The sequence below is a fragment of the Sceloporus occidentalis genome, unplaced genomic scaffold (genome assembly GCF_023333645.1).
Source record: "Sceloporus occidentalis isolate IW3139 unplaced genomic scaffold, rSceOcc1.0.p SCAF_66, whole genome shotgun sequence".
NCBI lineage: Eukaryota > Metazoa > Chordata > Lepidosauria > Squamata > Phrynosomatidae > Sceloporus > Sceloporus occidentalis.
Window position 1 is genome coordinate 3,389,588 of NW_028317046.1, and position 23,007 is coordinate 3,412,594.

Here is a 23,007-nt window from a genome sequence, read left to right on the forward strand (position 1 = left end):
TTTTGGTTTCATGGCGTGCGTTGGGTGAAAGCAGGTTGAAGGCGACTGCTGTAGGCAGGAGACCAACATTTAGGGTCATCCAGTGGCTTTACCCTGTAGATACAACTTATCAACTTCATAGTTGGCTGCACAGAAGCATTGAACATGCGCGGGGCGAGCAGGCGAAGAAGCCGGGCATACGCTGCGCTCACCAGGTTAAGGCACGTCAGGGCTCGATGGTGACGCTGCTGTTAGTCACCCTGACACCAAACCACCCCTTCCAGAAGACAGAGTCCTGTCCTCCGTGTTGGAACCGGATGTAACGGACACCAGGACCATATCCGGAGAACGTGTGGCCGATCTAGAACGTGGAAAAAAAATAGGATTAATCCAATAAAATCCGGTTGGGAAGATCATTTTATTAAATTACCTGAAACTGTGAGTTGAAGAAGACTTTTAAAGCATTCCATTTATTAGCGAAACCTCAAAAAGATTATCCGAGACTATCTGGGGGCCTGGTTCCAGAAGCTTCCGGATGGAATTCTGGAAGGCGCCTGTAGTGTTTTCCTCACCTGTGTCCATTCTCCTTCATCAGATTGAGGAATGGCGATCATCTCGCTCTTGTATTCTGTGATCACTTGGTGGTCGTCGGAGAGAAGCTGGGCGCAGAGTTCGTACAGACACCCCGCGTCCGTGCGGGCCGCGTACCTAAAACCCCCACCAGGCGGTGGCAATAAAACAGGCGTCATGAGACATTAACGAGCGGTGGCTTCGGGGTCTGAGCTCCCTATGGGATCATAAATATCTACATGTATGTTAGAGAGAGTGTGTATGTGTAAGCGTGGCGCGTTAGCATGAGTGTGATATATAGATGTCAAATGTATTTAATTTTTTTAACCCTTTGAGTTCACAGAGGCTGGATTTTCGGTGACCAATAATATTGATTCATTCTTGACCTTTTTACACGTACCAGTCGTTAATCACAATGTTCGGCTGCTCCGTGTCAAGCAGTTCCTCCCAGTAACCTTCATTAAGAAGATCGATCACCTGCGCTTTACTGCACCACCTAAAATCACATTGTGATGTTCAGTCATAACATGAAACCCATCTTTGTCCGCTCTGAAAACAAAACAGTATTCTGTTGAAATTTCCTTCATTGCTGAGATGGTGGTAGATAAGTGGAACAGCCTCCCAGCAGAAGTGGTAGAGGGTAATACAGTGAGGGGATTAAACATGCATGGGATAGCCATACGGCTCCTGAATCTAAGACGAGACCAACGACTGATTAAGGTTTGAGTCTTTACAGCAGGAGAAACGGGCGACTAGACGGGGGCCGAATGGGCCGATCTGCCGGCAGGTTCTGTTTCTATGATTCTTAGCATTAATTAGATAAATAACAATGTAACATTATTTGCTCTGTTGTTGGATATATTTAGAATAGATGGTTATAAAAGATGATTTGTAGCCATTGGTAAAGCGTTCGCGCTGCGAATATCCCGCTGCTTTCTCTATCCCGTTGTTTTTATGGCACCGCATTCTGTGCGCGTCGGACGTACTCGAATGATGTCGCAAAGTATTTCCGGATTCCTTCGATAGGAAAGTCTCGTCCGTTATCTCCTGGAAGCTCCTCCACGTTCCATCCGTCTCCTCCATTCGCCACGAGCTCCCAGGAGTCCAAATCCTCTGTAAAAAAAAAAATCAAATCGATTATTTTAAAAGTACTACTATTTTAATACAAATGTGATTCTGGTGCAATGTTTGAACACTTATCTATTGGACTAAAACTGGAGCGTCAGAGACGTAAAGTAAGGACGTTTTACATTACTGACAGGGTGGTAGATAAGCAGAACAGCCTCCCAGCAGAAGTGGTAGAGGGTAATTCAGTGAGGGTATTAAACATGCATGGGATAGACATACGGCTCCTGATTTTTGAGACAAATGGGTCGTCACCATCACATTCTCCTGATTGGTCCATTCTGTTGGTTGCTACGGTGATAAGACCGCTCTTCAAACCTTGCACCAATATTGCGTAACGTTCCGTGCGGCCCGGCGATGTTCTCCGCGTTACCTTCGGCACTTTGGTTCCTGATGAGGTTTTTCTTCCTCCGGTGTAGGAAGTACGAGGTTTTCCAGCCGCCCCGTTCTGCGTCTCTCGCCGTCTCCGCCAAGCTGTCCCGCCGGCATTTAATCCGCCAAATCTCCGCGCCGTCCACGATGTTCTTCCACTGGTGGCACACCAAGCGGCACACGAGGACTAGCTCTTCGGCGGGCAAACCGGCCAGGATTTGGGTCAGAACAGGGTCGGGGAAGGACTCCATGAAATACTATTAAATATTAACCCTTCCAGGATCACAAAGGAAAAAGAACATTAGCCAAGGACCATCGTAACGTTTGCTCATCTCTCCCGTTAACAGGGATAATAAAGCCCTGGCGTTCTATAAACATGCGCAGGCAGCATTCTCGGTTGCCCCGGAGTGCCCAATGTGACAGCTGTGCGGTCTCTTTTAAATTGTGTTTCCCCCTTTATAACAGCATGTGGGGGCTTCTCTATGTTTGATTGATTTCAATTGGATTCGCTTCCTGCCACTGATTGGTTACTTCAAGCAGCCACGAGTGGCCCAAAAAAATTATATAAAATATAATATTTATATTATTATATTATTTGTTATATTCTATATAAAAAATATAAGCATAAATAAATATATAAATTAATATAATAAAATAAAATAACAACAAAAATAAAATAATAATAATAAAATCATTTTTGTAAAAAAAAAATTGCACCCAGAAGGTCCTTGGAATGAATTTTCTTTGCGATGTGCGGGGCGCGTTAACTAAACACCGATCTGCAGCAACGTCATCCATTCTCCAGAAGATCGGGCAGGGTTTTCCTTACTTAGCAGGGGTTAGAAAACTAAACTGAAACCTAACCCTCGGTCTCTGTGATTAGATATAGGAAGAAAATTCTGATTGCGTGATTGAGAGGGTGGTGGTGGATAGGTGGAGCAGCCTCCCAGCAGAGGTGGTAGAGGGTAATACAGCGAGGGTATTAATCATGCATGGGATAGACATACGGCTCCTGAATCTAAGACGAGACCAACGACTGATTAAGGTTTGAGTCTTTACAGCAGGAGAAACGGGCGACTAGACGGGGGCCGAATGATCTGCTGATTTGTTCGGGGTCTGTAGAATAAGATTATAATGACATTAAAGCAAAAGCAAAGGTAGGAAACCTCAGCTTCACTGGACAATGAGTAACAACATTGGCTGAGCTTTGTGGGAGTCAGAATCCAGTGTAACTGGAAAGCCAGCGAATGCTCAGAAAAAAAAGGAAAATACAAAAAACAGAATTCTAAAGATAATAAATAATTCCTGAGGACTTGACCCAAAACATTAAGGCGCTCGCACCGTTCACCGGTAACCTCTGCTGAAAGGTTAATAGGAAAGGTGAGGCGTGCGATCGGCTTTACCGTATGTTTGCAGGGCTGAAGCTTCACCTGTGAACGGTTTGGATCGGATCCTCGCCGGGACCGGTAAGCCAAGCCGTGATGCAGCAGCGCAGGATCCTCTCGCTATAACCGCACGGCGGGCTGTCGCTCTATAAAGCTGTCGGGGATAGCAGATCGCCAGCCTCCTCCTTACATCACGCTGCAGTCTGTGCATCTGCAGGGGCGAGGCTGGCTGCTGCATCCCACGACTTAACTCTGAGGTCGCTGCTGACGCTGCAGCTTCCACCGGGTGCGTGTAGAAGAAATACATACAGACACCCCAAAAATATACACAGAGGACACCATTTTTATGCAAAGGTTACAAAACACAAAGACTGCAAGCATAGACTATCCGAACGCGGGCTGAGCTCTAGGATAAAGCTTTGCGGGGGTCTCGCCACAAGACGGCCTCCCGGAGACCCCTTTACTGCTGGTGACCAGAATTACGCCTTTTAGACCTGATCAGGTTTCGTTGCGTGGAACAGAGAGCTAGGCGACGGGATTGGTGCAGGACCTTAGAAACAGAACCTGCCGGCAGATCGGCCCCATCCGGCCCCCGTCTAGTCGCCCGTTTCTCCTGCTGTAGAGACTCAAACCTTAATCAGTCGTTGGTCTCGTCTTAGATTCAGGAGCCGTATGTCTATCCTGTGCATGTTTAATACCCTCACTGTATTACCCTCTACCACTTCTGCTGGGAGGCTGTTCCACTTATCCACCACCCTCTCAGTAAAGTAAAACTTCCTTTCATTCCATCTAAGCCTCTGACCCTATAGTGTTAGATTACGACCCATCGGTATGTTTTCCTGCAGTCCAGCTGTAGACCCCCGTGTGACAGACCATAACACACGGGGTATCAGTGAGCGAATGGGGGGCATAAGCATGCGCAGCGCAGACTGAAGACAGTAATGATGACATTTGACGAGTACAGTAAATGCCCTCCAAGAAATACCCCGGAGGGGTAATTGTTAAGTAATTATTGTAAATGCGAACAGACGAGTTGCCCCAGCCGAGCCTCGGGAAGCTCCCTGCTAACAATCCCCTCCGTAATACTCGGCAGAGGCAGGGGGCGGCTGCGTTACCTACTCCTAACACCCCGCATGTGAGCTGAGCTAGCCGCCAGGCAGCCGAGGGTTAAGCCAACACATTGGGGGGGGGGGTTTAAATACCAAGCGGTGACCTCATCTTAAAGGGACAGCGCTGACAAACATTGATGATGTCACTAGCAGCTGATCTTCCGGCAAGCGAGCGCCCTGACTCCTGATACACAGACGCGGAGGTAACAGCCCCATGTGGGCAGCTTGGGGTTAAAAAATATTGGATTTAACCCCTCTTAGAGGGAGAGGCTGCCGTCTCGTGCCCAGGCGAGAGCAGCAAACACTAGAGCGATGAGACGGCTGCTTTAACTGGGGGTGCTTAGTTCAGGGCATTTAAATGGGGAACTTTCATCATAGAAATCTAGAACCTGCCGGCCCCCGTCTAGTCGCCCGTTTCTCCTGCTGTAAAGACTCAAACCTTAATCAGTCGTTGGTCTCGTCTTAGATTCAGGAGCCGGATGTCTATCCCATGCATGTTTAATACCCTCACTGTATCACCCTCTACCACCTCTCCTGGGAGGCTGCTCCCCTTATCTTCCATCCTCTCAGTAATGTTTCCTTTTTCCTGTTTGTGACGCCCATATGCTCCGGGTTACTCCCAGGATCATGCTTGCGAAGTTCATACCCCCTCATGGGGTGGGAGTGGGGCAGCTGGGAATATATTTTCTTTTGTCAGTGGTGGGGTGAGTTAAAGCTGCTGTTCCACTTACAAAGAATATCAGCTGCACTTTCTATTAAGACCTTTGGCAGATCTGTCATTTTATTCTTTCATCTGAGGGGTTAATCACCTAAAAACAACACAGATACTTTTTGACAACTTGTGTCGACAACAGCAAAAATTCCGAACAAGACAAGACAAGTAATCATTTGGGGAAGAACGCGGAGATTCGACAGATAAAGGGGAACAGAAATACCCCACTCAAAGTCTTAAGGTTGTGCAATGGGTTATTTGAAGAGTGTGAGCGACGCTCTGCTGTGGAAGACGCAGCCTGCTTAGTAAGCTCTGTGAATATAGTGAGAATCAGGGGAAATTATTATTATTATCATTATTTTTTTATTATTATTATTATTATTCGATTTTAACACAATCCTGGGTTGTTTCAGAAGAGGAGAAATCAATTATATGGGATTAGTACATGGACACTCATAAAGTGGCTGCCTGAGCTTGATAGGAGTTTAATATATTTTTGTTTAGACTCTTCTTTTTTGTTTCTTATTTATCATAGCCGGCATCCCGTGAAGATTGGTCTGGACCCCCGACTAAAGACAAAAAGCGAGTCTGCGTTTCTTGTCTGGAGGAATCGGCCCCCAGGGCTTGCAATTCATTCTGCGCCGAAAACCAGAACCTGAAAGCATCGACTGAACGAAGTGTCGGCTGGGACCTTGCAGGGTACATAAATCAGGGGTCCAGCTTCCCCAGCTAGTAAGTAAAACCTCTCACCTTTTGGTTCCCTACAGTAAGAGCAGTAAAGATGAGGAATTCGCTCTGTCTGTAGCCATTAAACACGAGCTGGAAGCTGGAAGCCGCGGCAGGAATGGATAGAGGAAAAATATTATAAATGGAGTTAAACTGGATTGTTAAGAAATACCGTTGCGGTTTTGGGGTCTGAAGGTTAATTGAGGTTCAGCTCATCAACTATTGAATTATAAAGGGACATCCCTATGACTTTCTAGCGACAGAACCTGAACTACAGTACGTAAAAGAGAGGTGTGATTTAGTGAATGAGGGGCTAAGGGACTCTGGGGATGATTACGGGGGAGAGGACCTCCCAATGTCACGGTAGGGTCAGAAAGAGAACACACACATATATGTATATGTAGCCTTTTATAAAAGTGTTTGTTTAACATGCAGGATGGCAACAATTCAGGACCTTCCAGAAGATGTTCTCCTGGAGATCCTGACCCTGGTGCCCATCCATGACCTCATATCTCACTGCAGAATTGTCTGTTCCACCTGGAAGGAAGTCATTGACTCACCGACCCTATGGAAAACCAAGTGTCAGCGAATAGGGTTCATCCCCAAAGGCTACAAGCAGAATCCCAGCGACTGGAAGGTTTATTGCTATATTTGCAGCATGAAACGGAATTTACTAAGAAACGCTTGTGCTTCAGGTAGGACTCAGAATTAAAGATTAAAGGGATGAACACCAACTACGTTACGTCGATAGAATTTTCATTGTCCGTTCAAATGAATGAATTGCATTAAGAGCCAAGATTCTGTTTGTTCCGTTTAATATTTATTTTCCTTAACTTGCAACATAGTTATTAATTTATGTTCCATTGGCTTTTTTTTTTATTTTTTATCACGATTGCTCCAGATTGAGTTCTTTTCCCCAAAAAGCCTTTAGGTTAAACTATGTAAATATGTCCCATTGAGTCCTTTATATTATTATAAGATATGAAAGTTTTACATTTGCCTTTTAACCCTTTAAACTCTTCGATTGTGCGGAATAATTCATTTCCCATGTTTAATTTTCCGTTATTTTAATTTAAATCACATCGTGTATTTGGCGGAGCACTTTAACCTGGTGATATTCTCTTCTCCTCTTCTCATCTCAGAAGGCTTCAAGTTCTGGAAGATTGAGGAGAATAATGGAGATCGTTGGCAGATCGAAGCTGTACCTGGAGCACATGGGCAGGAATTCCCGGATGAATCGGTTAAAAAGTACTTTGTCACTTCTTATGGGTAAGAAGAACTAATCTATAAGCGTTATAATAACTAGGAATATATAACTTATTATCAATGCTTTTATCTGATACTTTAATGATTTGTGCTTGTTCAGTTCCAAAAATTGTTCCGTTCCTCACCTGTTTCTGTAAGTCAAAATGTTATGTTATGTACTATTTGTTATGTCCTGTCTACCCATTGTACATCGCTACGGAATATGATGGTGCTAAATAAAACTATAAATAATAATGGGTTTTAAAGATTTTTTTTTTTTTTTTAAATGAAAATATATGAAAACAAAATATGATAAAGTATGTGTAGCTCCAGATAAGGATTAGCGCTACAGAATATGATGACGCTATATAAAAAAATATTATTATTATAATGAAGCTAGGTTTTTTACTATGGCTTTATCCCCAGCAGCTGATATACAAATTTTTTGTAAATAAATAAAAATTATTTTGATGATTAATTTTTGGTAGAAGAAAAGAGATTGCAGGAAAGCAGCATGGAACTTGCTGCATAATTTCCAAGGGATATAATGGGTTACACGCATTCATTTTCAATTGTTCCAAATCATTTTTGTATTTTATTATAACTGTATTAACGATCTCGAGTAGATCCCAATTTAAAAGCACTATTTTCTTTTTAAGGATCTGTTTAAAATCCCAGCTGATTGATCTGAAGAAAATGGGATATCACCCCAACTTTATGGACGAGATCCAGCCAGATATTTTAATCGAGGACTGGTGAGGACACCGATATCATTACTCAGCGAATTCTAAACGAGATGGTATTGTAATATTTATGGGATGAATTACAGGCAAATCCATCCCAACCGCTGCTAGGTGCGTTACTGTAACTGTATCCAACAAACAAAGCATAAAATGGAAGTTTTCAATCCTACTCCATTTATCATCTGAGAGGTACACGGGAGACTACCGTTCTTTGTATTTCACTGATTGTTGTATTGAGGGGTTATCACATCTTTGTAGGTTCGCCCCGAGAAGGGACTGCGGCTCGATGTATCAAGTATGCGCCCGGCTCCTTTCAAAAAGGAAGAAAACGCTGAAGGAGTTCAATCCGGATCCGGTCATCATGGACCAGTGGAGCGACGCAAACTGGCAAAAGGTGCAAAACCCTGATCTTTATCATAGATCAATAAAAACCATATTCCGTAGCGCAGTACAATGTAGCATAAGCGTAGCTGGTAACATGGATAGAAACGTGGCCGCTTGCAGTTGCAGTTTATGCATTTCAGAAATACATAATAATAATAATTAGTTTTTAGGACCCGAGAGGCCGCTTTGTGATTTTATCCAACACTGATTTGTAAAAGGTTTCTTTACCTTCAGATGACGTACACCTTCCGGAACTACGGGCCAGGTGTCAGGTATATTTATTTTCAACACGGTGGTAAAGACACGCAGTTTTGGGCTGGATGGTACGGAGTTAGACTGACCAACAGCAGCATCGCTATAGAACCGGAGGATCTCTGCGCCTGAGACGATGCCTTTCAAATCAACAAATTGATGAAAGAATTAAAAAAATGAAATGATGTTTAAAATTAAAGTTTGCTTCCACGAAAGAACAAAGGGAGGGTTTAACGTTTCCTATCTGTCATTCTAAAGAAGCTTTCCTTGTGTTGCTTTACTTCCTCTGTGGGTGCTTTGGCTTGTTGCCGTAAGAGCCATTTCTCAATACCCTGTTAGCTAATGTTTAAGGCAAACTCCGGCTCCTTGTTACAAAAGACGCGGCTTCTCAGCGATCTGCTGCCGTAGCAAGTGGCTCAGCTTTCACTGATGAAGCCTCCGTGCAAACCGCTGGTTAATTGTATCATGCAAATGCAGCTCATATTTAATGAAACAGATTATGGAAACAAAGACCAGGTTTCATGGGTAGCATATAATCTATAAAATAAAAAATAACATGTATAGCTGTGTCATTTGCCCAGTCTGTTCTCTACGTGCATTTTCTATGCCAAACAAATTTTTGTAGGCTGTCTGGTGCTTTGTTAAAAGGTCAGGCAAAGGTATATAAGCAAACCAGTTAGAGTAAAATGTCCTTAATAAATATGTGTTTCTGGTTCCATAGAACTTAGAGCTCTCTAGAGCAATGTCACTGTATATGTGTTACAGGCTCACGTGGTCATGAGGTTCAAGTCCCAGAAGTGCTTGAGAAATGGAACTTTTCCCAAAACCGTTTGTTTCCTTTAACATGAGAAAGAATATTAAAAGAAAATATTCCTCTGCATCTTAAACTTGAAAAAACAACAAACGGTTATGGTGTTTAATGATAATTATACGACAGGAAGATATATATATATATATATATACATTAAATAATGATAAAGATGTTACAATAAAATACAATGTCTGTTAGTAGGGCTTCTGACTATCTCGATAATCTCCATGTGAGGGAGGGTTTCGTTAAAAAGTCACCTTAAAAATATCACTGACATTACGCCCTCTTTTCCTCGTAGTTTGGAACTTCATTTAAAGGACATATCCCACTCAAGTCATTCCGGATAAAATGTGCTTAATAAATATGTAATGTGTTACCGGTCACAGTTATGTAAAATACAGACGTTGGTGTCGCGTTCCAGGTCTTTAAAGATATTATCCATGTTAAGGAAGAAATGAAAGCTTAAGATGATGGCAGATGGAGAGCAGCAGGAAAGATCTCTTCTCTTCTCCCAGTTGGAATATAGTGTTGGCTTCAACTGCTGGCTCTTAAATGGCAAACAGCAACTGCTTACATATTCACAATAGAGTCGCGTGACTCGGCCGCTTTCTGTAGCACCACGAGACTAAACAGACTGCAGGGAGGCTGAAGCCGAGGTTCTGATGGCTCCCAGGGACCCAGCTGATGTCATGTACTTTTCTGGGCTCGTTCTTCTACATAAAGCTGCATCTGTTTTGTAAATAAGTAGCACAACTGGTCAATTAACAGTGACTTCATTATATTTACATACACATATACACTAGGTGGGAATAATATGCAGTATATGTAGGAAATGAGGTCACTCAGGAGCATGGACTTCCAATCCTATAGAGTTAAGGTTTTCCTTGCCCAAACTACAGGGGGTCCCCGTGCCAATCTCATATTTTGGAATCAAGTCAAAGAACGTATTGTTCAAGTGTGCATTCTGATTTAAATTAAGGCTGAGTTACACGGAAGCTTGCATTCGACCAGATGTAAGCGCGTTCAACTTGCACATCTCACCTTTAATATGTCAGAGGTCATAGTCTTCAGAGGAATCATGCGAGGTTCCTGCATGTGCAAGTCCTGCTCATCGGCCAAGATCCAGGGAAAATCCTGCAGAAATCATGCATAGGAATCGTGAGAAACAAAAAAAACAAAAAAAAAAAAAAAAAGCACAATAAAAAAAATCTGTGTCATCCTGGGGTAGGATTGTGTTTTTATTTGAAGTACAGACTTTGTACCAGCTTTTGATGACTATGGCTGGCATTTCTAATGATGCATTTAGTTACAAGGGTTAAATTCAGGAGATAAGGTGGAACAGAGCCCTTAATGCTTGTAATACTATAACCAATAAATATGTATTTTAAACAATCAGAAGGCCGGCTTTCTATTATGTCACTTTAAAGGCAGCATATTAATCTTGAAATATTCATATGTAACTTACCTTTATAACTTGAATCTTTTCCATATTTCTGGTAGCCGCTTCTCTTGTATGAACCAGCAGCGTGAATGTACAACCTGCAAAGATCAAAAGGGCCCCAGTTCACACAGGAACATAATAATGAGGACTGGCAGATGTTTCCAGGATACAGGGGCAGTGATCCCGCTCCTTGAACCCACACCAATAGGACACATTTAAAGAGCCAGTAATGTTCAAATAAGGGATTTTTTCTATTATTTTTATTTAGGAGCTGAGAGGAGTTCCAGCCTTGATTTAATATCCAGACACGTTTCACCACAAATGCTCCACCCTGTACCTGTACTTCAGCCTGTATCGTGCAAAGTTGCCCCCCCCCCATCAGTGCTTAAAACGATTTACAAAGCAAACTTTTTTTTTGTTAGCTCTTACAGAAGGAAGTATATCTGAAGGGTTATTATCCAAAGAGAAAGGAGCATACCTGGAGGGTTATTATCCAGGACAGCGTCACACACGCTTATCTTCAGGATGAACGCACGAAGTAACTGCTCAACATGTGACAGCAGGGAGTCAGAACTAGATAGGGGGGAAAAAAAAAAAAAATGCAAAATACGGCAGAAATCGAAGTCACCGGCAAACACCAGAGGGCACAGCGGGGACTACCTGATGGAAAGCAGGGGAGGCTGTGCAATCTCAAAGACGAATCTCTCCACAGGGTGGTGCTCTTTATCCAGAATAACCACCACCACTTTCTCCACATCATTCTATAGTTACACAAAGGAAAGAGCGTACGATTAGATAAAGGTTCCCACACAGGTGTCAAATTAATTAGATTACAGCAGAGTATCATACCGTCCATGCTATGCCAGCTGCCATCATTTAAGTGTTGTTTTGAACCAAGTATTAGCTTTGTATACATAAAGCAAGAACGTTATGAGGCCTTTGGAAACATATATGAGGTTCAGGGCACCTCGTCCCAATTTGGGAAACCCAGCTTAGTAAATTAATTGCCATGAAATACACTGTGTGCCTTCTGAACACTGAACCTACTGATCTGTACAAGTAAACGGAGATCTCAACAAGTTCCCGATAAATTCATCTTAACCCTATAGTGTCCAGAGTGCACCGAGATCCTGTCACTACCTTCGGATACATACAGGTGACTAAGCAGGTTCATTGTTTAGTGAATAGACAGACCTGTGCAGGATCTCACCTTCTCAATGAGTGGTTTGACACAGTGAAGCGTGTCCTGTATATAGCGATTCAGTTCTGGGTGACAGGACATCTGCAAGAAGAAGAAAAAAAACAAGTTTAGCTCATGCTTTTAGGACACGATATGACCACAGCCTGCAATACAAGTTTCCCTAATCCAAAACTTTACTCCCCTCTAAAAGATCAGCACTAATTTGCGGTATAAAATGGGTAAGAATGATGCAGACGTACATCCACAAGAGGCCAGTTCAGTGCCAAAAAAAAAAAAAAAAGAATTAAACAGAAGTTTTGTTGTCTGCAATTTAAAAAGTACACACACACAATATATCATTACTAACATGGAGTACCTGTACTGGAACGTTGTATTTCTTTCGCTTTTGAAAAATCCCAATAGGATAAACTTCTCGTACATAAAGTATAAGATGAACAGCAACCTCAAGGAACTCGCATAAAATGTCTGCGACAACTAAGGAAACAGAAGGTAAACAGTTAAAGCCCTTAAATGCCCTTTAAGATTCAATAAAGTCATATAACCCCCATTGGCTATCAGTGGCCTCAATGTATGCAAGCCAAACAGCCAAGGTCTGAGCATCCGTCTAATTGGCCCCTTGACAGTAATAAGAGCTGCTAGTGGCCCTAATGAAATTTCAGGGAGCCCTCTGTATTTTCTTACAGTTTCCGCAAATAGAGATCTCCTGCATCGCCCTTCAATCCTTTCCCGTTCCAGCGGGAAAAATCCCACCATAAGCAGCTTTACATTAAATATTTATTCTCTTCTTCCATGTAGTCTCATCGCAACATTGCATACTTTGCACATTGTGGACACTTTGTATATCGATACATTGTATAAACACTGAATTATGTTTATTTCACTATTTTTATGGGAAGTATTTGCATAACACTTTAAAATCAGCAACACAGGGACTTCTTGGTCAAAAGATAATAAGAGCTCACACGCGTGTGCATAGTGCAATATACAGGTGCAGTTACGGACGTTACCTTGTCCAAAGTTCAAATCTTGGCGTGTCAGAGTAGTCATGGTGATCTGAGGATAGAGGACACGTTTCCTTATGTAAAAAATATTTAAGAACGTGCATTACATGTTTGTCCTTGCCCTATACTCTGGGTGACATGTATTGTGTATGCAGTGTACACTCGCTCGCATGCCTTGGGCTCACCCCTATGCCCCGGGTGGCATGCCGTGTGCTCGCCCCCATGCCCGGGTGGCATGCCTCGGGCTTGCTCTATAGCCTAGGTGACGTATTTTGAGCTTTTCCTGCATCCTGTCACCTTGGGCTCGCCCCTATGCCCCGGGTGGCATGCCCTGTGCTCGCACTATACCCTGGGTGGTACGTCTTGGGCTCGCCCCTATGCCCCGGGTGGCATGCCCTGTGCTCGCACTATACCCTGGGTGGTACGTCTTGGGCTCGCTCCTATGCCCTGGGTGACACGTTTTGCGTTTGCACCACACACTCGGTGACACACCGTGGGCTTGCACTATACCCACGTACATCACACCCGGTATCCCGGCTTATCCCCCAGTTACCTGCACTCACTGCACGTCTCTCTATCCCCCGCTAACTTCCTGTCGCAGGGAAGATGACGTCACCGCTGGGACTTGCGCTGGATCCTAGCGCTCACTAGCCTGTATCCCGTAGTCACGTGACAGCGAGCAGCCCCCTCAGCAGGCGGAGAGCCCTATGACTGCGCTTCGTGAATAAAGCGCTTTATTATTTGGGGAATTGAGTTTAATCTCCGTTATTTCCCGGCTGTCCCGTGAACGAGAGACATCAGTGATGCCCGGACAGCCCGGAGCTTCTTCAACAATATCCGGGACCAAATATATAGGATTTTTCTGCACAAATAGCACAAAAAACGATAAAAAAAAAAAAACCTGATAATATTTTCAGAAATTTTGAAGGGACTCCCACTTTTGGTCCCAAACACCCTTGCCCCTGGCTTTCCTATCCTGTGCCCCGTTTTCTATCCCACAATGCCCCTCTTTCCTCCCCCGATGCCCCTCTTTTCTAGGAGGTCAGAATGTTTGCTGGGTATGAGGGGATCGCAGGGTTCTACAGCCCTAAAAGCCCAAATAATGTGTATAGAAACAGCAGGAAACGGCTTTCTAAATTAAACGGGGGAAATAAAATACATTATTTTTCTAAATGCCCCGCTTAGTTACACCAATACCCCGCAATAGGGCACAAATGTTGGCCTGCTGTGAGCCCGGCCGGGTCTAACTGCCGATCATGCTGAAGTATCTCAAAAACATTAATAAAAATATTGACTAAAACCCAAAGATTTTAATAAATGAACCTAGTTACTAAAAGCCGTGACGACGACAACAACAACAAAGGAAATAACGGGAGAGAGGAGGGCAGGGAGGGGAAGAGGAATAAGGCAATGAGAAAAGGGTTAGAGAGAAGGTTCTGAGGCCGCGCATGAGACCTCGCGGGATATTTGGGTTATATTTGGAAACATAAAGAGTTTGTTAGTAGATCCGGCGTGAAGTCCGACTGCTTCAAATCTACACGTAGGGAAAAAGCGCTGAGTGTGCGTTTAGATAGAGCAGATAGCGGCGAAACAGCGGGAAGCAAATTGGAGCAAAAAAAAAACAATCAGCGATTTGGGAAAACGTAATTCCGCCCCGACGTGCAAGTCTGTTACTAAAAAAAATCATTTTATATCCAGTGTGTTCAGGCCTGCACTGATTCAATAAATATTGGCCGATCATTTAAACTTACATGACCCTTAGTAATTGAGCGGATCTGGAGACTCTTTCAATATTAACCCTTTAACAGCATTCTATGTAGCGACTCATTAAAAGCGTTACCCCAATGGCTCTAGATACACTTAATGGAGTCACCTGCATTCAAGCAGGGATATCAACCATAACGCACAGGGAGCAAAAGCACCAATTGGGAATCCTATATATAATCACAGCGGGGAGAATAGGAGGGAGTCGGCTCCTGATTGTGTGACCCCCAGAATCTGCCCCGACACCCTGAGATGGGGGCAAAACCCTGAGAATTCCCAGGTTTGGTTATTATCTTGTAACAATGGGGAACCTTCATGCAAACCACTACACAACAATTCCTATCATCCTTAGACAGCACCTTCCTGCAAAAGTCACCAATGTGGCCCTTACTTGTCATTTTATTTAATTTTGAATGAAAAAAGACTAAAACACACTGCTGGTATCTGAATAATAAAAGAAGATTTGACTTGGGAAGAGTTGGATGATGATATTGTGGCCAAAAACTCCCATCACACTAAGCCGTGTTGGGAACTTGTCTTTCTCTGGGCTCGATGCTTACATGAGACGGGAATGCAATCGGTTGACATCCTCATCCTTGCTGTGTCTTGCGATACAGATGTTAATTGTCACGGCCCGGTAGCCCAGGGCTGAGACCCTGGTATTGTGAACTGTCAATCACAAGGGTCTGAAGCAGGTCACCGGGTCACAATCCAGATGTTTTAACAGCTGATTCCGCTGACCTGCACTTTGTATAGACAAAGACATGAAGGGGAGGAATAAGGGATTGCGGATTAGGAATTGGAGTGGGTAATAGGGGGATACGCCGCCTTTTGGCTCTGCAGCGAGGGGTGGTGTGACCATGCATATCTGGTGTCTGGTTGAGCATGATGGGGTTTATAGTCCACACTGTTCTGCGTAATCAAAGTTTGGGGCTATCTCTGGATATCACATAGTAGCCTCTAGCCATTGGGCCATCCCTAAAATGTAACAGATGTTCAGTGTCAGCTAGCCACAGGCTACCGGTTATCAAGGGAGTAGGAGAAGAGCAAGTGGATGGAAGCCGGGGTTTGTGTGCGGAAGGTTTGCAGAATGAGCTGCGTGATCTTTTGTTTCTCCGGTAAATGCTGAATCCCCCGTCTGTCTGTAGCTTTTGTTAACGGCTTCTGACTCTTTTTACTGGGGAGGTAGAGAGCGCTGGCCGGGGGGGCCGCTATTATCACCTGCTTAGTGCTATCGTCTTTTTATTTATCGCACATCACAAGATTTATCCAAATCACACCTTTAATGCAAAATCGACATCCACAGCCCCATAACTTTAAACAGATTATAAGCAGCATGTATATGTGTCTGTAATGTGGACATTATATAATGTATATATTACATCGATTTATATAGCGCCAGCTGATTCCATAGCGCAGTTACAATCAGTGGAATAACATCAAACATAATAATAAATTGGTACAATATATATATATAAATATATATATGTCTAATTACCCCCTGCCAACTGCTCCCCGCCCCCCCCATGTTTTATTGCACCTGGTCACATTTTGGATGAAAGAAGCCCCCCTTGCCTCCGTATCCTGCCCCTCCCCTCCTGCCCCTCCCCTCCACTTGGCTGCTGCTGTAGAAGATTTGGAGGAGAGGAGAGGAGAGGAGAGAAGACAGGTACAGCCACCCTTAGCTGCCTCTTGCTGCCCCTGGCTGCCCCTGCCACATCAGCAGCCGCTGGGTGAGTAACCTACACCTGGATTCAATGTCCATTCAGCAGGACCTTCCCTGGACCCCCTACTCTCTGCTTCCCATGACTTTAATCTGTTATTAACATGACTCCCCATCACTAGCTCCCCAATCTCTGTGTCTTCTGGACCCCCACTTGAATTTGCCCCTTCATTCTCAGAGGTAACTCTGTTCCTTCCATGTAAAGCCATCATCACCCCAGTCTTTGAGTTTAATATTCAGTTCACTCTCCTGTTTTATAGATTTTACTTATTTCCTATGTAATCTCCTTTTTATTTCGATCCCATCCTCCTTCTCCTTTTGATTCTGTGTCTTGTACAGGGGCTGGGGAGGAGGAGGCTGCTCCTACAAATCCTATTATTGTCTCTTTTCTAACAGAGTTAATGCTGGCCGGATTATTCCGTCCACATCTTCCTAAAACACTTTCTAGTCTCCTTCTGACCCTCACACCTCTCCAACATGCTCCTTCTGTGAGCCCAAATAAATGGTACTTTAAATGGGGACAAGAACTTGGATTAAGGATTCCAAATGTTGGAGGCTTCTAATCATTGAGCATCCTTCTAGAGGATAACTAGAAAGCTATGGAAAAGACAGATCCTTGGTCCAAATGCAACGTTCCACATTCTTACTTTTATCATTCATAACCATCAAATTCATAAAGTAATTTACAATTAAAAAAAAAATAAAATGTATATATATATTTTTTTATTTTTTTTTTATTGAAAGTGATGTAACTTGACACATCATGTCACAAAAAATATCATAAATTATATTTGTTACACAGTATATTATAAAACAAATGTATATTGCAAAAATGCATTACAACAAAAAATTAAATAATAGTATTTACTGCAAAAAAATATTATAAACAAATAATCATATTTACTGCAAAGATTATTATGAAGAAACAAAAAATATTTACTGCAACATTCTTTTTATAAAATAAATAATATTTGCTGTAATTTACACTGTATATGGGTAAGAATTTTTTTAAGGTACCACCCTTTTAAATCAGCACAATTCATTGTTATCCTTCTTCTTGCCCCCAAAATGCTTAACTCAGCTTTTTTATCAGTGACCTTAAACCCCCTTCCCCTGCTTAGAAAGTCAGAGAATAATCCAAGTATAATAATGCAGTGAGATTTTAAAAACACACATAGCCCCCTCTTTTCATTAGAATCCCCCATTAGGAGAATATATGTTAATAATACAATTATCTAGATTTTTTTGTTGTTTTATTATATTATCGCTCTTACGGTAATTACCACTAATTACATTACTGTGTCGGGTCTTGCCTGTGATTGATTTAATTACTATAACACTGTATAATGCGTCGATACCGAGAATTTTGAAGAATGAGTACTCCTGACTCCAGACAGACTCCGACTCCCCTCTCAGAACTCAGATTAAAGAAACACAGCCAGGGGCGAGCTATCTCATAAATTTATAATACACGCTATGGGCTTCCTTGGAAAGGCTGAGTTTCCTTTAATATGAACTCCCCCCCCCCATCTATACATTATAGAAAATGCATAGCTATTGTTTTCAGTTAACCTGTTTGATGTGTACCGGTATATATGTTGGTGTACATGAAAGGGACCTCGTATTCTGCTGTTTGGGGGTACAGTAAGGGGCATTTAAACATATAGTGAGGGTACTAAACACGCATGGGATAGACATACGGCTCCTGAATCTAAGACGAGACCGACGACTAATTAAGGTTTGAGTCTTTACAGCAGGAGAAACGGGCGACTAGACAGGGGCCGGATGGGGCCGATCTGCCGGCAGATTCTATGTGATAAATATAACTTTTTAGGATAAACCCTCATTATAGAATATGTATATTAAATTGGGTTTTGTGCCTTGGAGACTCCATTATGCATTATTTTTTACACAAACGGCGAGGACGTTGTGCATTAATATTGGCAGCTCCCCATTGGAGAAATTCGGCACAATATTTCACAAAATGTAAAAATTCCAAATTGACTACGATAAAGCAATCAACATAAAACATACTAAAATTGCATGGCAAAAACTTTTAATAAATGTATATTATATTTAAATAATTTTAAAATAATTTAAATAATAGTTGTAGTCGATTTGGCCAATGAGAATCACCTGGCCTTGAGTACCAGTCAGTGATTGGCTCCTTGTACTATTTTTTTTTTGTTTTTTTAAGTCTTTGTTCAGTTTTATTGTATGTTATAGGAAATGAGAGCGAGGGGGTTAGGTATGCGCCCCCAGAACAGTTGGGGTGCTTTATACAGCACATCACAAAATAAAAAGATAATTTGCATTTTACGTCAATATAAATAAACTTTTCTTAGTTTGGCTTTTGCGGAATCTCTCTAAATCATCTCCAGTGGTGGGTTTTAAGGCACATGGCTTAGAATGATGAATGTATACAGATACTATATAGATATTTTCTATGTTCTATGGCATTAAATATGTAAATCTAATACTTAGGAGAATAGTTTTTAGAACGCATAGAACTTGATTCAGTGTGAGGGTGCGAATCGTCAGCTCTCAGAAAGTACGTGCGCCATGATGTGCAGAAAGCTTGTAGAAGAGACATAGAACCTGTAAGAAGAAGGTCTCTCTGGATCATTATTCTCAGGACCATCATTTTCTCCTGGATCCCCCTGGTGTTGCTCTCTTTTTTCCAACTCATTGTCTATTGCGGATCCTGATGTAGATGTTACTGTTGGATATCAGCGACTCCAAGCTCCAAGAGAGGGATCTATTCACTAAACAGTGAGTTTTATGGGTCACTTCACTCTACAGTATGATGGACCAACTTCGGTGAGCTTCTTCTTGCAGGAGAAGACCACACTTTATGATCTTTAGTAAATATGAATCCAAAGAGTCTACTCAACTCCAGACAGTTGTTATATTAAAGAATATTCCTCAGGTTCATGAACACATTTCCTTTATTTAACGGATTGTGGACGCAATTTATCGTACAAAATCTTCCGATTTTTGTAAAGGAACCGTATTCTACAAGAGTTTATTATTAAATATCGAAACAAATGTTTCCAAGATAACTGCTGATAAATACCTTAACCTTTCACCCGTCCTCTTCTACCCATCATTTAACTAGGTACAAATATATATATTTTTTAAAATAGCGTTTTATTTAATAATAAATAAACAATTATATATATATTTAGAAAATTATAAAAATTCTAACAATTCTTTTTCACGTCGACAAAACAATAAGCAAAAAAAAACCTTGGCAGATCTGCCATTAGCCTTCTTTCTCCTGAAGGTCTAATCACATAAAAAACAGGAATTTCTATGGAGCGCGTTCAGTCTCCATGGCAACAGTGTCACACATGACAATTATGTGTTCCCGGCAAAACTTATGAGCAAGGTGAGATTTTATTTGATTGAAGAAGTATTTCTGGGAAGGGATTCCATATTTAGCGATACGAGGAATGGTGGTTCTAGTGTTATAAAAATGTAAAATTTAGCAGGACAGGTGGAACCGCACCTTTAAAACATTATTGTGTTGTTTATATGTCGCGCTGTTGGGATACATTGTTTAGCGAATGTATGTTACAGAGTAAGCCGCTCAGACACGTTCTGTTTCCAAATAATTGTCTGGAAGGACCTTGGCTGGTCATCTGGTCTTTAAAGCCTTCCCGCGGTTTGATGTCATTGTCCTTTAAACGTCTGCCGCGCTGGGTGGTCAATCGCGGACCATGTGTTATCGGGAAATCTATCCCAGCTGCAGACTTCTAATTACTCTGCAATTTATCATCTGCGTGGGATGTGGACGTTTTCCCGTGAATTATTCAAATGCAGATTTTTTGTTTTCTGATAAACAGGTTTTTTTATGGTATGGTAATTGGGAGGGATGAGTTGGGGGGACATTAAGGGACTCTGTCCGAAACGTATTCCCAGGCTTTGTTCTGTTATAACAACTGATACATTTAAATTGGTTTTTAATAAAAGCGTTTAAGCAGCTGAGACAGCCCCTTAGACGTCTCTCCCCTCCAACCCCATAGAGGTCCCAGAAATGAACAAGACGCCTTATGGAGCTGCTCAATAGTAGACTTCCGAAGCCATTCCCAGGAACTGGAGAGTTTACCAACTATTCATCTATTTTTATGTCGCTGTTTATTTATGGCAGAATTATTACATGTTTGGACCTCACAGGCTTCCTGAAAATCATTTGCTTTTTTATGGAAGACAACGACGATGATTAAACCTCCCGACCAACATGGTCCAGACATGTTTCCATTATAAGTGGGGGGTTTGCCGTGAACTTGAGTGGAGGAGAGGCTCCAAAATTTCAGTGAAATGCCATAAAAATTCCATGCTGTTTCACTCCAGAGGAGCTTGGTTCTTGACCGAGAAGTGGCCGGCTAAGTAACCCAAGCAGCACTGTCCTAGGGTAGATTCTTGGGGTAAATATGGACATCCTTAGGGAGGATGATCAGACTGCCTTGTTAATGAGCATATGTGTGGGGGATGGGCAGTTTCTGTTGGTCTTTCAATGAATGAGTTGGTCAAAGATTTGAATATGGAGTTTCTCAGGGTCAACGGGTGGATTCACTGAGCCTCAGGGCCTCGGCATGAATGGGCCAATTCTCGGGGTCACACAGTTTGGGGCCGACTCCTTCATATCTTTTTCGGATTTCTTGATATCTGAGCATCCCAATTGGTGCTTTTCTCACGTCTATATCACAGCTGGAATCCCTGCTTTGATACAGGTGACTTCATTCAATGAAACCTTAACCTCCTGAAAAGTCAAGTACCGTTATTAGAACCATTTGGTCATCATCATTAGCGAGTCAACGCAATACAATCTTTGCAAAGGTCTATTAGAAGGATTAGATTTAAAGGGTCTTCCGTTTCGTTCAGAGGGTATGTTGGGTGTTATCGGGCTTAATGTTCTCGAGGGTCTTGGCTCAAGTTTAACTCTTTGGAGTTTCAGGGTAAAATCCTTATTCCTGAGCTCCACCATCTGAATAAATCAGGACTTTCTCTCCAACCCGTATGAGCGTCTTATACATCGGGAACATGATCCGATTATGCTGTGAGGTTAATCAGTGAGCGAGGAAGGTGCCCTGACTGACAGTTCACTATTTTATGGGTAGCAGATAATTAGGGGCCATGAATTAAACAAGCTGGCTACAGGGGCTTCAGTTTGGAGGAAAAATCACTATCCTGTATCTATTAGCAAGTAATAGGCAGTAAAAATGAGACCCTAATCAGCTAACATGACGAGGGAGCTGGCAGGGTCTTTGCCTGGGTTGTTAGCTAACGAGGCTTGGCAGTTGTAGCTTAATGTTAAGGAATTATGTATGCGATATTTAACATTCATACCAGTGATAGATAAATCTCTCTGTCTGGAATAGACTGCGACCCCGTGAAAGGGGCAATTCTAAGGGTTATGTATAAAGCAAATATAAACGGGGGAAAGTAATATACCCCAGTGCTGTATACAGTAATATAACCCCCAGTGCTGTATACAGTAATATAACCCCAGCGCTGTATACAGTAATATAACCCCCAGTGCTGTATACAGTAATATAACCCCAGCGCTGTATACAGTAATATAACCCCCAGTGCTGTATACAGTAATATAACCCCCAGCGCTGTATACAGTAATATAACCCCCAGCACTGTATACAGTAATATTACCCCCAGCGCTGTATACAGTAATATAACCCCCCAGCGCTGTATGCAGTAATATAACCCCCCAGCGCTGTATACAGTAATATAACCCCCAGCGCTGTATACAGTAATATAACCCCCAGCGCTGTATACAGTAATATAACCCCCAGCACTGTATACAGTAATAGCCCCCAGCACTGTATACAGTAATATAACCCCCAGCGCTGTATACAGTAATATAACCCCCAGCACTGTATACAGTAATATAACCCCCAGCGCTGTATACAGTAATATACCCCCAGCGCTGTATACAGTAATATACCCCCCAGCACTGTATACAGTAATATAACCCCCTGCGCTGTATACAGTAATATAACCCCCAGCGCTGCATACAGTAATAACCCCCCCAGTAGAGGGTCAGAAATGGAATGTATAGATGAATTGTATGGTTCTATGTTTCTATCGGAAGATCGTCTGTACTGTCCATGGTACTGAAAGGTGTGAATGAAACGGTTTTGAGGCACCAAGTGATTCTTCCACATAGAATCCATGATCACTTTCTGCTGTGACCTTTAGAATTCATTGAAGGTGTCTGTGGCACCTCCGCTGGGTGTGTGATTGCGTATGGTGAAAATCCCCTTTCCATGATTCCAGTAATGCACGTGATGATTGTGTGGGGTTTTTGAGTTTTCTATTACAACATCGGAACACTGACACGGATATTGATATATATTTTTGATACGATCGCTGGAAATGCCACCCCGGAGCCGGATCCCAGAAGATTCCCGGATTGCCAGTGGGGTTGGCAGAGGTGCCCTTCA

The 23,007-nt window shown here is 42.5% G+C and overlaps 3 protein-coding genes across 3 annotated transcripts; 1 reads left to right on the plus strand and 2 right to left on the minus strand.

Annotated features, from left to right (window-relative positions):
- Positions 1-205: 205 nt before the first annotated feature.
- Positions 206-2,297, minus strand: LOC149286894 (F-box only protein 2-like). Its single transcript, XM_089493763.1, has 5 exons — positions 2,048-2,297; positions 1,536-1,662; positions 950-1,045; positions 552-687; positions 206-340 (listed from the first exon to the last, which is right to left on the minus strand). The coding sequence occupies exons 1-5, from the start codon at positions 2,295-2,297 to the stop codon at positions 206-208; spliced, it is 744 nt and encodes a 247-aa protein (XP_089349889.1).
- Positions 2,298-6,414: 4,117 nt separating this feature from the next.
- Positions 6,415-8,734, plus strand: LOC149286895 (F-box only protein 6-like). The gene is made up of 5 exons (XM_089493694.1): positions 6,415-6,673; positions 7,121-7,247; positions 7,883-7,978; positions 8,225-8,360; positions 8,585-8,734. The coding sequence occupies exons 1-5, from the start codon at positions 6,415-6,417 to the stop codon at positions 8,732-8,734; spliced, it is 768 nt and encodes a 255-aa protein (XP_089349820.1).
- Positions 8,735-10,100: 1,366 nt separating this feature from the next.
- LOC149286896 (mitotic spindle assembly checkpoint protein MAD2B) lies at positions 10,101-13,102 on the minus strand. The gene is made up of 8 exons (XM_089493758.1): positions 13,063-13,102; positions 12,411-12,529; positions 12,065-12,136; positions 11,515-11,615; positions 11,333-11,427; positions 10,879-10,952; positions 10,455-10,547; positions 10,101-10,142 (listed from the first exon to the last, which is right to left on the minus strand). Exons 1-8 carry the CDS (start codon positions 13,100-13,102, stop codon positions 10,101-10,103), a joined length of 636 nt encoding a protein of 211 aa, XP_089349884.1.
- Between the last annotated feature and the right edge of the window lie 9,905 nt (positions 13,103-23,007).